This window comes from Erinaceus europaeus, chromosome 10 (assembly GCF_950295315.1).
Source record: "Erinaceus europaeus chromosome 10, mEriEur2.1, whole genome shotgun sequence".
NCBI classification, from domain to species: domain Eukaryota; kingdom Metazoa; phylum Chordata; class Mammalia; order Eulipotyphla; family Erinaceidae; genus Erinaceus; species Erinaceus europaeus.
In genome coordinates, this window is record NC_080171.1 from 11,182,981 (window position 1) to 11,195,198 (window position 12,218).

The window sequence follows — 12,218 nt, forward strand, 5'->3', positions numbered from 1 at the left end:
TGAGGCAGACAGAGCTTCAGGTTCAAAGCCTGTCCTCACCAGAAGCCAGAGGTTCACTCTCTGGGGGGGAGGGAGAAAGGAGGCGTAGGAGAGGGGGACTGTAAACAGATGGGGGGAGAGGGAGGGGAAGGGAGAGAGGGGGCACCTGGATGAGCACACAGGTTACAGTGCACAAGAACCCGGGTTCGAGCCCCCGGTCCCTACCTGCAGGGGGAAAGTTTCACAAGTGGTGAAGCAGGGCTGCAGGTGTCTCTCTGTCTGTCTCCCTCTCTATCACCCCCCCTTCCCTCACAGTTTCTGGCTGTCTCTATCCAATAAATAAAGATAATAATAAAAAAGGGGGAGCTGGGTGGTGGCATAGCGGGTTAAGCACACATGGAGCTTCCAGCGGAAGGATCCCGGTTTGAGCCCCCGGCTCCCCACCTGTAGGGGAGTCACTTGACAGGTGGTGAAGCAGGTCTGCAGGTGTCTATCTTTCTCTCCCCCTCTGTCTTCCCCTCCTCTCTCCATTTCTCTCTGTCCTATCCAACAATAATGACAGCAATAACAACAACAATGATGATAACAACAAGGGTAACAAAAGGGAAAAAGAAAAAAGAAAATTACATCTCTAATTCTGTTCCTGCTCCCTTGTCCCTTTAAAGTAATTTTTAATAACAGTAACTGAGGTTTTGTCCTAGGAGGAGGACCACGGAGGCCCGTATGATCCAAGCAGCCATGATCCAGGAACCTATGATGTAGGACCCTTCCTACCCTTACAGCCACCTCTCTGTTTTCTAGTCTATTTCCCTTTTTCCCATGTGAACAAAAGAACGAAGCGGTTAACTTGGGCATCACTTTGGCCTTCACAATGTTGCCATTTGCAAAAGCTGACGTGGCACTGTTTGGCTTTCAGTGACAACGGGGCAGAACAGGACTAAGGAGTTGGAAGAGGCAATGCCTCTAAATAATAAATAATAATAATCAGACTTCCATTCCTGCCAGCACCATTATAAGAGCTGAGTTCTAGTCCTTCTCCAGGAAAAAAAAAAAAAAAAAGCAGAAACTCTAGTATGCTTCTATTAGTTTTGTTTGTTTGTTTGTTTGTTTTTGCCTCCAAGGTTATTGCTGGGGCCAGTTGCCGGCACTACAAATCCACTGCTCCTGGCAGCCATCTCCCCCACTTTTTTTTTTTTTTTTTTGGCTAGGACAGAGAGAAACTGAGAGAGATGGGAAGATAGGGAGAAAGACAGACACCTGCAGACCTGCTTCACCACTTGTGAAGCAACCCCCCCTGCAGGTGGGAATCCGGGGGCTCAAACCAGGATCCTTGTGCACCATCACCCGACCCCCTTCCATTAGTTCTTTTAATAGAAAAAAAAAGAGAACACACGTATGTATTTGCTTATACAGACTTGCATAAAATATCTCTAGGAGATTAAATAAGAAACATCTCAATGACTACCTTTAGTAAAGACAACGGAGGAGGAGCAGGGGAACTTAGGTGGGAAACAGACCTTTTTATGGTAGAACTTTGTAAAGCTTCTGAATTTCTAACACTATGAATTTCAAAGGCACAAATGCAGACATCCGTACGTAAATGAATAAATTCAATGCCATCTCGGATTTAGGCAAATCACAAGTTTAGTCCTTGAAAACGGAAATAATGTCTCACAACACTGGTAAGAAAACAGAGAAGCTTTTGTTCAAAGCCCTCTGAAATTATCAAATGTTATGCACACCTGAAAGGTATTCTTTTGAAAAATATCTATCCTCTTCCTCTCTTTGGTAACCAACATAGAAAGTACCACTCAGATTAAACAAAAACCGAATGAGGTCTACAAGTCAAGTCCAATTCTAAATTTTTACACACATATTAAATCCTCACAATGGCCCTGTCCTCAGCTCTCAGCGAGTGATAAAACGCTAGTATGTTCTGCAAACAGATTCTCGTGCCTGAGGCTCCGTCAAGTCCCAGGTTCAATCCCCTTGCACCACAATAAGCCAGAGCTGAGCAGGGCTCTGGTAAAAATAAATAAATAAATAAATAAATAAATAAATAAATAAATAAATACTAATAAATATTAATAAATGCTAGTATGAACTGGCACAAGTCCTACAGAGTCCTGTAGCGGGACCTTACAATATCTACTCAACTTAAGGAAGTTCAGGAAATAGAGAAGTCACCAAGAGAAGCCCCCTTGCTCTCAGCTCACAACCTCCTAGTGCCCCAGCAGTCTGTGTGCTATGCAGAAGATACTTCTCCACACCAAGGTAGTCAAACACTGGCTCGCTGGAATTGTGGAAGGTAGCAAGGGAGGCTTCCAGGAAAAACTGCTGACTCCTGATCTAAGTGATACTTCATACAAGAGTAGAAAGAGTAAGGGTTTTACTTACTGGTTTGCTTGTTTGTTTACTGAGGGGCTAACGCTTTAGCGTGCAGGTGCAGACACATGTATACAATTTCAGTATATACCAGGCCCGCCCAAGTTCTCTCCCTCTCCTCCCTCCCTAGAGTCCTTCGCTTTGGTGTGATTCCATGTCCAGTCCCTGTTTCGCTCTGTGCTCCCTTCCCTGTCCCTGGTTTATTAAGTCCCGCTAGTAAGTGAGATCGTTTGGTATGAAAGAGTAAGAGTTTTAAAAAGTAGATAACCAGGGCTCGGGCTAGGCCCGTGGATTCCAGGAGCAAAAAAAGAGAATTCAAAGCTGTACGACGTGACAAAAGATAAAGAATTTTGCATTTAAACACAGTCCATGCTTGAGCACTAACACCACACGGGAGCCACAATGGCATGAGACCAAGTTACTGCGGCTACAGACCGACTATGACCCACATAGTCAATCGACTGTCACCTCTCCAGATTCAAAGGAGGTCTCGAAACTTTACATCAGGCTCAACCTGACGTTGTTAACTGTGTGTCTGTGTTAGGACTTAAGTGAAATTCAAGCTCAGGCATTTTTAAGATTGTAAAGAGGAAAGCAAATATATTACCACCCACCCAGAACAGAGATTTGGCCTTAGTCGTGTACTACATTGAGACAAAGCAATATTTTCTATCATGTTGTCTTAAAAATTATCAGTACTGACTCATTAAGCAGACTGACTCCATAGCCCACTGGTTTGAAAAACATTTTCACAATGGAGAGATAGCAATAATATTTATACAAAAGACATTCAAGCTTAAGGTTCTGAGATCCCAGATTTAATCCCCAGCACCACAAGCCAGAGATGATAGGTGTTCTGGTCTCTATGTATCTATCTCTCTGTTTCTCTCTCATTAAAAAATAAAATGAGTACGTCAATAAAATATTTTTAAAGAGAAACATTTTCACTGGAAATACCTGTAAAAAATAAAATTTCTTGTAATTTTAACAACCCAGATTCTGATATGAATTCAAAAGGTAAGCATTAAGAAGATAAAATCAGGGTTCTAGGAGAGATAGTTTACAGGATAACACATGTAAGGGTCTGTCTGGGTCAAGCTTCCCACTACCACAGGGGAGCACCAGGGTTGGGGTAGATAGTATAATGGTTATGCAAAGAGACTCTCATGCCTAAGGCTCCAAAGTCCCAAGTTCAATCCCCCACATCACCATAAACCAGAGCTGGGCAATGCTATGGTGAGGAAAAAAAAGCATATATATGGCATAATGGTTACACAAAAAGGAAGTTTCAAGAAGTAGACTGCTTAATGGTTTCTTAGAAGAAAGGAAGAAAGAAAAAGAGAAAGAAAGGAAGAAAAAGAAAGAAAGATAGATGGAAAGAAAGAGGAGGGGGAGGGGAGGGGAGGGGAGGGAGGAAGAAGGAAAGAATTATGGAATTATGCAGGCTTAAAGCTGCAGTGACAGTGAAAAAAAAAGTAAAGTTCATAATTCTGTGCAAACTGTCATTTGAACTAAATGGGTATACAATGTCATGAAGGAAGGGGGAAAGCTTCTTGGAAACAAAATTTGCATAAATTATAAATAAAACTGCAGAGCAGGGAAGGGAATAAATATTGGGTTGTCAGAAAAGTCATCAGGAGTTTTTCTATGCAAAAACGCATTATGGTTTTTCCAACATAATACACACAAATAAATAAAGTTCCAAACACTTACTCAAAAGAACCTGCTCAGTCTTATTTTCATATTTCAAATGTATTCCTACATTGATGTACATACAACAATCACACTGTTTTGAGAAAACAAAAGGGTGAGGTCAGCTACAATCAGGCCTGCTGACAGTACCTAGAGCATCAACTAAAAGTTGAGTGTTGGAGACAAAATAAAATGTTCTTTTTTTTAAATTATCTTTTTGTTTTCTATTGTAATTATAAGAATTATTATTTTTCAAATGGTTCCAAGAATCCAAACACAAAATAGGATGGAGTCTTTTAAATGTCAGTGAAACAACCCACCACGTTTCTCTGAGATGTTATGGTCTTTATTATAATGATGTTATACAGCAATTCTTCTCAAAATCATTAATGGAATATATATACATGTAAGTGTATATATACGTAAATGTGTATATATACACATATATACATACATACATACACATTTATGAGAGAATAGGGCACAAATCTGGCACATGGCCCAATACTGGTGACTGAACTCTGGACCTCATGCATGAGAGTTCACTACATTATCCACTGCACCACCTCCTGGTTGCTATTAGTGAACTGTTAAGTCTGCTTAGTGGGTCACTACTACATTTTTAAAGATTTTTTTTATTAATGATTTAATAGTGATTTATAAAATTATGAGATAATAGAGGTGTACTTCCACACCGTTCCCACCACCGCCAGAATTCTGTGCCCCCATTCCCCTCCAACAGGAACTGTAATATTTCTCCCTAGGTCAGAGATATGGGTTTACTTTCATCTACATGTATCTGTATCTATCTTCCTACCTACCTATATATGGACAGATATAGACAGACAGATAATAGATATTTTGCCAAATTTTTCTTCAGTTCTGTCTTTACTTTCTCGTAGGTCACATCTAACCTTCCTTTTCCCTCTTTTCTCTCATAAGCAAAACAGTGCCTGACTTCCTCCAGAGTTTTCCCTGACTTCCTCTAGAGTTTTCCCTGACCCTCTAGAGTTTTCTGACTTCCTGTAGAGTTTTTCTCTGACTTCCTCTAGTTTTCCTGAATTCCTCTAGAGTTTTCCCTGACTTCCTCTAGAGTTTTCTCTGATTTCCTCTAGAGTTTCCCCTGACTTCCTCTAAAGTTTCCCCTGACTTTCTCTAGAGTTTTCCTCTGACTTCCTCTAGAGTTTTCTCTGATTCCTCTAGAGTTTCCCCTGACTTCCTCTAGAGTTTTCTCTGATTCCTCTAGAGTTTCCCCTGACTTCCTCTAGAGTTTTCTGACTTCCTCTAGAGTTTTTCTCTGACTTCCTCTAGTTTTCCTGAATTCCTCTAGAGTTTTCCCTGACTTCCTCTAGAGTTTTCTCTGACTTCCTCTAGAGTTTCCCCTGACTTCCTCTAAAGTTTCCCCTGACTTTCTCTAGTGTTTTCCTCTGACTTCCTCTAGAGTTTTCTCTGATTCCTCTAGAGTTTTCCAAATTCACTTCCTTTTCAGTAATGGTATAAAACAAAAGATTCCTGGTGACAGTTTGGGTCCTGGTGGAACTGGGGTTCAGAGCCCTCTGGTCATCTTCCCCTCATGTTTTCGCCCCCTCTCAGAGTATGGACTAAAATTCTTTTTAGGCTGCAGAAGATGGGAGGTCTGGCTTCCATAACTGCTTCTCTACTTGACATGGACATTGGCAGGTGGACCTATAGCCCCCAGCCTGTGTCTATCTTTCCCTAGTGAGTAGGGCTCAGGAGAGGTGAGGTTCTGAGCCCTACATTGGTGAGGTTGCCTGCCCAGGGAAGTCAGGATGAACAGTGATCACCAGCACAGTTTTTAAAGAAAATGTAAGAGTAGGGGCTCAGCAGTATTGCACAGGGGTGGAGACCCCACTACCACGTGCGAGCACCGTGCAGAAGAAAAGTTAGTGAGTGGAGCAATGGTGCTGTGCAGTTTCTGTATGTGTGAAGCTCCAAGTCAGACCTCTGGGACCACATGTGTTGACAGTGGTGTCCTGGTTCTCTCCCCCCATGCCCACCCTCCTTTAAAGGAATAGGCCCTTTAAAAACAGAAAGAACTAGAGTACATGACATTTATTATTTTATTTTATTTTATATTTTATTTTATTTTGCCTCCAGGGTTATTTCTGGGGGTTGGTACCTGCACTATGAATCCACTGCTCCTGCAGGCCATTTTTTCCCATTTTGTTGCGCTTGTTGCTGTTGTTATTGTTGCCATTGATGTTGTTGTTGTTGTTGCATAGAACAGAGAGAAATGGAGAGAGGAGGGGAATACAGAGAGGGGGAGAGAAAGACAGACACCTGCAGACCTGCTTCACTGCTTGTGAAGTGACTCCCCTGCAGGTGGGAAGCTGGGGGCTTGAACCGGGATCCTTTGCTGGTCCTCGAGTTTCACATCACGTGCGCTTAACTCGCTGCGCTACCGCCCGGCCCCCTAATATATATATATATATTTTTTTTTTTTTGAAGTCCTCAAATAGCAGTTCCTGAAGTAAGAAATGTCATCAGCATCCTTCTGAGGGTTAAGAAAGGCAAATAAATGCAGTTGTCCACTCTCCACTTTCCATGCCTAAATGTCTATATGGCTGAGTCAAAATTACCCACAGACAAGCGTACTAACATTTCCTCTGGAAACCTTGAAAAGCACATAGAAGGTGACTTGAAGGACTAACAAAATCTCCATACAGCTTTCTTGGTGTTACAACATTAGGAAAAAACAAAGCAAAACTGGGAGGTGGGTGGTAGCACAGAGGGTTAAGCGCACATGGTGCGAAGCACAAGGACCGGCACAAGGATGCTAGTTCGCGCCCCAGCTCCCCACCTGCAAGGGATTGGCTTCACAAGCAGTGAAGCAGGTCTGCAAGTGTCTGTCTTTCTCTTTCCCTCTCTGTCTTCCTCCCTCTCGATTTCTCTCTGTCCTATCCAACAGCAGCAGCAATAACAGCAGTAACAACAAGGATAGCAAAAATGGGAAACAACGGCCTCCAGGAGCAGTGGATTTGTAGTGCAGGCACTGACAATAGATAGCTCAACTGCAAACAGCAGTAAGACTGAAAGGTTAGATACTTCTAAAGCTTTTTGTTCCTTTCATAGTAGGTTCAAATGTTTTAGGCTAGTCACTGGCTTTTTAGTTAAATGTAACAACTGTTTTTAATGATTTTGTATATTGCATCAGCATTCCGCCCTGGAATCGGCTGTCTGTCCCACTGTGCTCCTTAGTCTTCACACCCCTCGGTATTAGTCAGCTGTCCTGTGGTCTAGGCCTTTCTATGCAAAAGCAGTGGTTGCAAGCCCTCCAATAATATACACATACACAAATAAATTCAGCACATATAACCCAGCTGCTGTGACTGGGCAAACGCTGTATATTATTTTACCATGAGTATATTGTTATATCATGACTCTATTTATTCAAAGAAGCACATGTATTTTTTTTTTGCCAAGTAAATGTCCCATCTGTGGCTGTCTTTGCAATTACTGATAGCTGGAATTTGTTCTACTTCTAAACAATAGATCTCAATCTCTTTCCATTTCAAGATGAAAGATGACGGCGACAAAATGTATAAAATAGGACTTAACAAAGACATTGGCGAAGGAATAAACACAGACAAAGGAGCCAACGGCAATCAATCACAGACAGTATTTTACTCTGAACATGATTACAGAATAGTCCTGAGCACTGACTAGAAATGCCTCTCTGCAAAAATAGAGATAACACACACAAAGTGCTCTCCGTTGTGTACAGACCATAGCATTCATTATCTGCTCACTCTAAAGTCCAAATTGTTTATCACTTCTCTCACTCTATGGGTTGCTGCTTTCAAAAGCATATTCTGCCAAATCAAGTCACACTGACTGCAATGAAAGGACACATGGAATCCAAGTGATAGAATCCAGATAGAAACAGTAAATTCGCTTTTTTAAAAAAATACTTATTTATTCCCTTTTGTTGCCCTTTTCTTATTGTTATAATTATTATTATTGTTGTTGTTGATGATGTTGTTGTTGTTGGATAGGACAGAGAGAAATGGAGAGAGGAGGGGAAGACAGAGAGGAGGAGTGAAAGATAGACACCTGCAGACCTGCTTCACCGCCTGTGAAGCGACTCCCCTGCAGGTGGGGAGCCGGGGGCTCGAACCAGGATCCTTACGCTGGTTCTTGTGCTTTACACCACATGAGCTTAACCCGCTGTGCTACCGCCCGACTCCCAGTAAATTCACTAGTTATTGAACTTGGTTTTCGCTAATTCTTACCTACTTTCAGATATGCAACAAGCAAATGATCAGACATTTAATTTTACTAAACATCATCCAGACGTTGATTTTGATCCATGAATACTGAGAACAGGTGGTCCTGATTTGGAAAACCCATGTGAGGCATACATACTAATAAAGCTTCGCCACTAGTGTTCAGTGAAAGGCCTGACTCTGCAGTTCAGGGCTAGATAAAAGATAAAATAGAAAATACACAGTGAAAGAATGGATGAGTAAGGTAGAGGGTTTTAAAACATACGCTAAAGGGAAATTGAGGAAGTAAAGATCCATTTTGTGCTACAAGGGCCTGAAGTCAGCATTAAAGCTTTTAGCAACAGCTGTGCAGAAGGCAGCACCACAAGGAGACGAGAGAACACTGAACTGGGAATAAATAAAGAGGAAACTGACAAAGTGAAAAACAAGATCACTGTGCTGAGATCTGTGTGGCTTCTGTTCCTCCAATCGTCATTTCTTCACGTGGAGTAAACAGAAAACCAGACCATCAGTGCCACCCCATTTAGGAGACCTACCTTAGTGAAGACTCAACATGAGAAAAACAGTCCATCAGCCCACCCACCCAGGAATTCTAGAAATAAGTCTTACTTTAGTATATAACATCGCCCGATAAATCTAAAATTTTGAAACAGTTCTGGATTTTTCTTAAAGTGTTGAAATCTATGAAGTTTTTCTTTTTTTTATGAAAATCGAAGTGTAAAAGCTTTAGCATAGATATTAACTGAAAGCACAGAAGTAGACTAATTGAGAAAAGTAATTAGGATGAAGTTAACATTGGGTATAAAACATACAAATCAGTGGGGGAGGGGAGTAAGCAGAGGTAAAACCAAAGGAACGACGAAAGGAGTCTCACTCTAAAAGGTAACACTAAAACTGACTTGAATAGTGACAGTATTAATCAATTTAGGAGAAAAATCAATAACCTAGCATTAAGCAAAAGCTATAAAAGGTGCACACAAAATACACAGAAAGGATTTATTTACACGGTGAGACTAATGATTAAGTCCTCCCTTCCCCTGCACCAACTCACCCAACATTTTCTGCATCTTCATCACACTCAGCTTTGTATTTGCAAGGCCCACACTTGGAATGTTTTCTGTGACTTTCTGCCCCTGAACCTTCCTCTTCTGTTTAAAAAGGGAGAGAGAAAAAAAAATTCATTGTCAATCCAAAATTGGGTTCCTTTCCAGATAATCTTCATGTTTCTAACAGCCTTTATCCTTCCTACTTCTGTGAAAAATGCACCCAAGCTCTTGAACACAATTATTTTGCAAAGTCTATCACTGTTTGAGTCCTGGAATGTCAATACTGAGTTGAATGGACTTGGTGAAGAAAAACAAGTATTGGTGCTAGCAAAAGAATCCCATAACCTATGTACAAAGGAATAATATAGCTTGGTCTGCATTTAAGGGCATTAACACAAAACATTAACTAAGAGGGTAAAAATGACCAGTAGCTGTAGCCCAGTGATTATCCTACGGAAACAGTGCCATGCTGAATAGGCAGATAAAAGCCTGAAGCTGAGTCCAGCAGGCTGTTGCTGTTGTTGTCGTTACATTTTATTCAACACCATTTTGTTATAACGTTGATGAGGAAAAGAAGAATGTTAAAGGAAACTCCATTCTATCTGAGAATCAGCATTCTCCAGATGTTCTTTCGCTTAACCACAATTTCAAAGAACTCATAGACAACATCAAGTGAAGACTTCCTCCCATAACCACATTTTCTTTACATCAGTTTCTCACTCTTGATCACCTAATCTCACAACCGGCCTTTCTCACTACAGAACAACTCATCTCAGGATTAAAAGACATTATTTATCTTCAATATTTTTAAAGGGGTCTTTTTACAAAGGATGTCACCCTTTCTCTACTTCTGACACTTAGCAAAGCCTCACACAAACAAACAAAACCATGAAACCTTCCATCAGTCCATCCCCTCCCCCACATTCACTCTCCTCATTTCCCACACAAGGTGACCTTACTTTTGTGGGTCTTGACTAGAGTGGATCCTATTTGGATAACCACAAACTGGGCTAGAGAATCAGGTCTGGGGTCAACTTAAAGGTGACAGTTTGTCCAAGGGGTTTCCCATTCTGGTTTGGAAAAAGAGCTCCTTAGTCTATAATGAAGATGACTTCTTTTTTTTTTTAATTTTTTAAGTATCTTTATTTATTGGATAGAGACAGCCAGAAATCAAGATGGGGGAAAAGGGTGGTAGAGAAGGAGAGAGACAGAGACAAACCTGCATACCAGCTTCACCACTCGCAAGCTTCACCTGCAAGTGGGGACCGGGGCTTGAACCTGGGTCCTTGCGCACTGTAACATGTGCGCTCAACCAGGTGCGCCACCACCTGGTCCCAAAAGAGCTCCGTAGTCAAGGTTTATCAACCAGTAAAAGAAAAGTGCACAGACCTAAAATGCTTACGTGATAATGCTCCCAAAACTCCATCTCTTGATATGTGCCTGAACTTTAAGCAGAAGCCAGCTTTTTCATGACTACTCCCAAACATATTCTAGAGATCATGAACATGTGAGACCTAGATCCATGTAGAGATCTAAAAATCATACAGCCCTCATTAGTTCACTGAAGTCTATGTATTAACTTGAGCAAACCATTTAACTTTTCCCAATGGGTACTCCCGAAAAAAAAACAAAAACAATGATCATACTACATCCTCAGGGAAAGATACCTAATATGTGCATCATGGTGTTAGATGTACATAAGCAAATCTTAAACTCAACTAGTTCTTTAAATGATGGCTTCCTGAGGATTTGACCACAGGGGTCAGTTAGATCACACAATTTCTTAAAATCCTTCTCAGCTCTACAATCTACAGTTTATGTCCTGATGTCTCACACAGTCAAGATTCTGTTTGGATGCATTTATTTAAATCAAATTATTTTTTAAAAAAATATTTATTTTCCCTTTTGTTGCCCTTGTTTTTTTTATTAATGTTGTAGTTATTATTGTTGTTGTTATGGACATCATTGTTAGGTAGGACAGAGAGAAATAGAGAGAAGAGGGGAAGACAGAGAGGGGAGAGAAAGACAGACACCTGCAGACCTGCTTCACCGCTTGTGAAGTGACTCCCCTGCAGGAGGGGAGCCGGGTGATTGAACCGGGATCGTAAAGTCAGTCCTTGCGCTTTGTGCCACCTGCGCTTAACCTGCTGCACTACCGCCCGACTCCCATGAGTACAATTTCTTATCATCTCTTGCTAGGTGTCTGCACACCACTTCCACCAGCAACCTAAATCTTTCCTCTAAAGATTTTTAATCCCATATGCTTTAAAGTCCCTTGGAGTGAACATATTGTCTTAGTCTGACCATAAACATTAACTAAAACAGTAACTGCATGAAAGAAAGGACAGAGAGCTGGGGGTGGGGCGCTTCCAGAGCTGCAGTTCTTATCTCTTTATTGGGAAAATAATGACTCAGAAGACAGTTGTCATGTGTGTAGATTCTCACCCTGCCACCCCTATGGCAGGTGTCTGCACACCACACCCACCACCAGCTGACGGCTTCCTCTGTCACAGTGCAGAGTCCCCAACGGCTTCTCAGCCTCTTTCTTACCAGAGTTAGAATCCTTAGATCAAATGCAGAGTTTCCTTCTGGGATAATGAAAAATATTCTAAGATTCGCTGTGGATATTCTAAAGGTCAGTGAACTGTATACTTTTAATGTGAAAACCAAAGTATATAAATAGCCTCAATAAAGCCATTAATAAGAGAAAGCAAACGAAGGAACTGTATTTTTTAATAGACAGAATATTTTTAATCTTTTTAGTTATTGCACAGACAGCCAGAAATTGAGATAGAAGGGGGAAGATAGAGAGGTAGAGAGACAGAGAGACACCTGCAGCCCTGCTTCACCACATGTAAAGCTTTCCCCC

The 12,218-nt window shown here is 41.3% G+C and overlaps 1 protein-coding gene across 1 annotated transcript in view; it reads right to left on the reverse strand.

Moving 5' to 3' along the window:
• TMEFF1 (transmembrane protein with EGF like and two follistatin like domains 1) overlaps positions 1-12,218 on the reverse strand; it is a 102,779-nt gene that overhangs the window by 32,988 nt on the left and 57,573 nt on the right. The window contains exon 5 of the mRNA XM_060199090.1: positions 9,355-9,451. Within this exon, the coding sequence (XP_060055073.1) occupies positions 9,355-9,451 (97 nt within the window). The remainder of the gene's footprint in view (positions 1-9,354; positions 9,452-12,218) is intronic.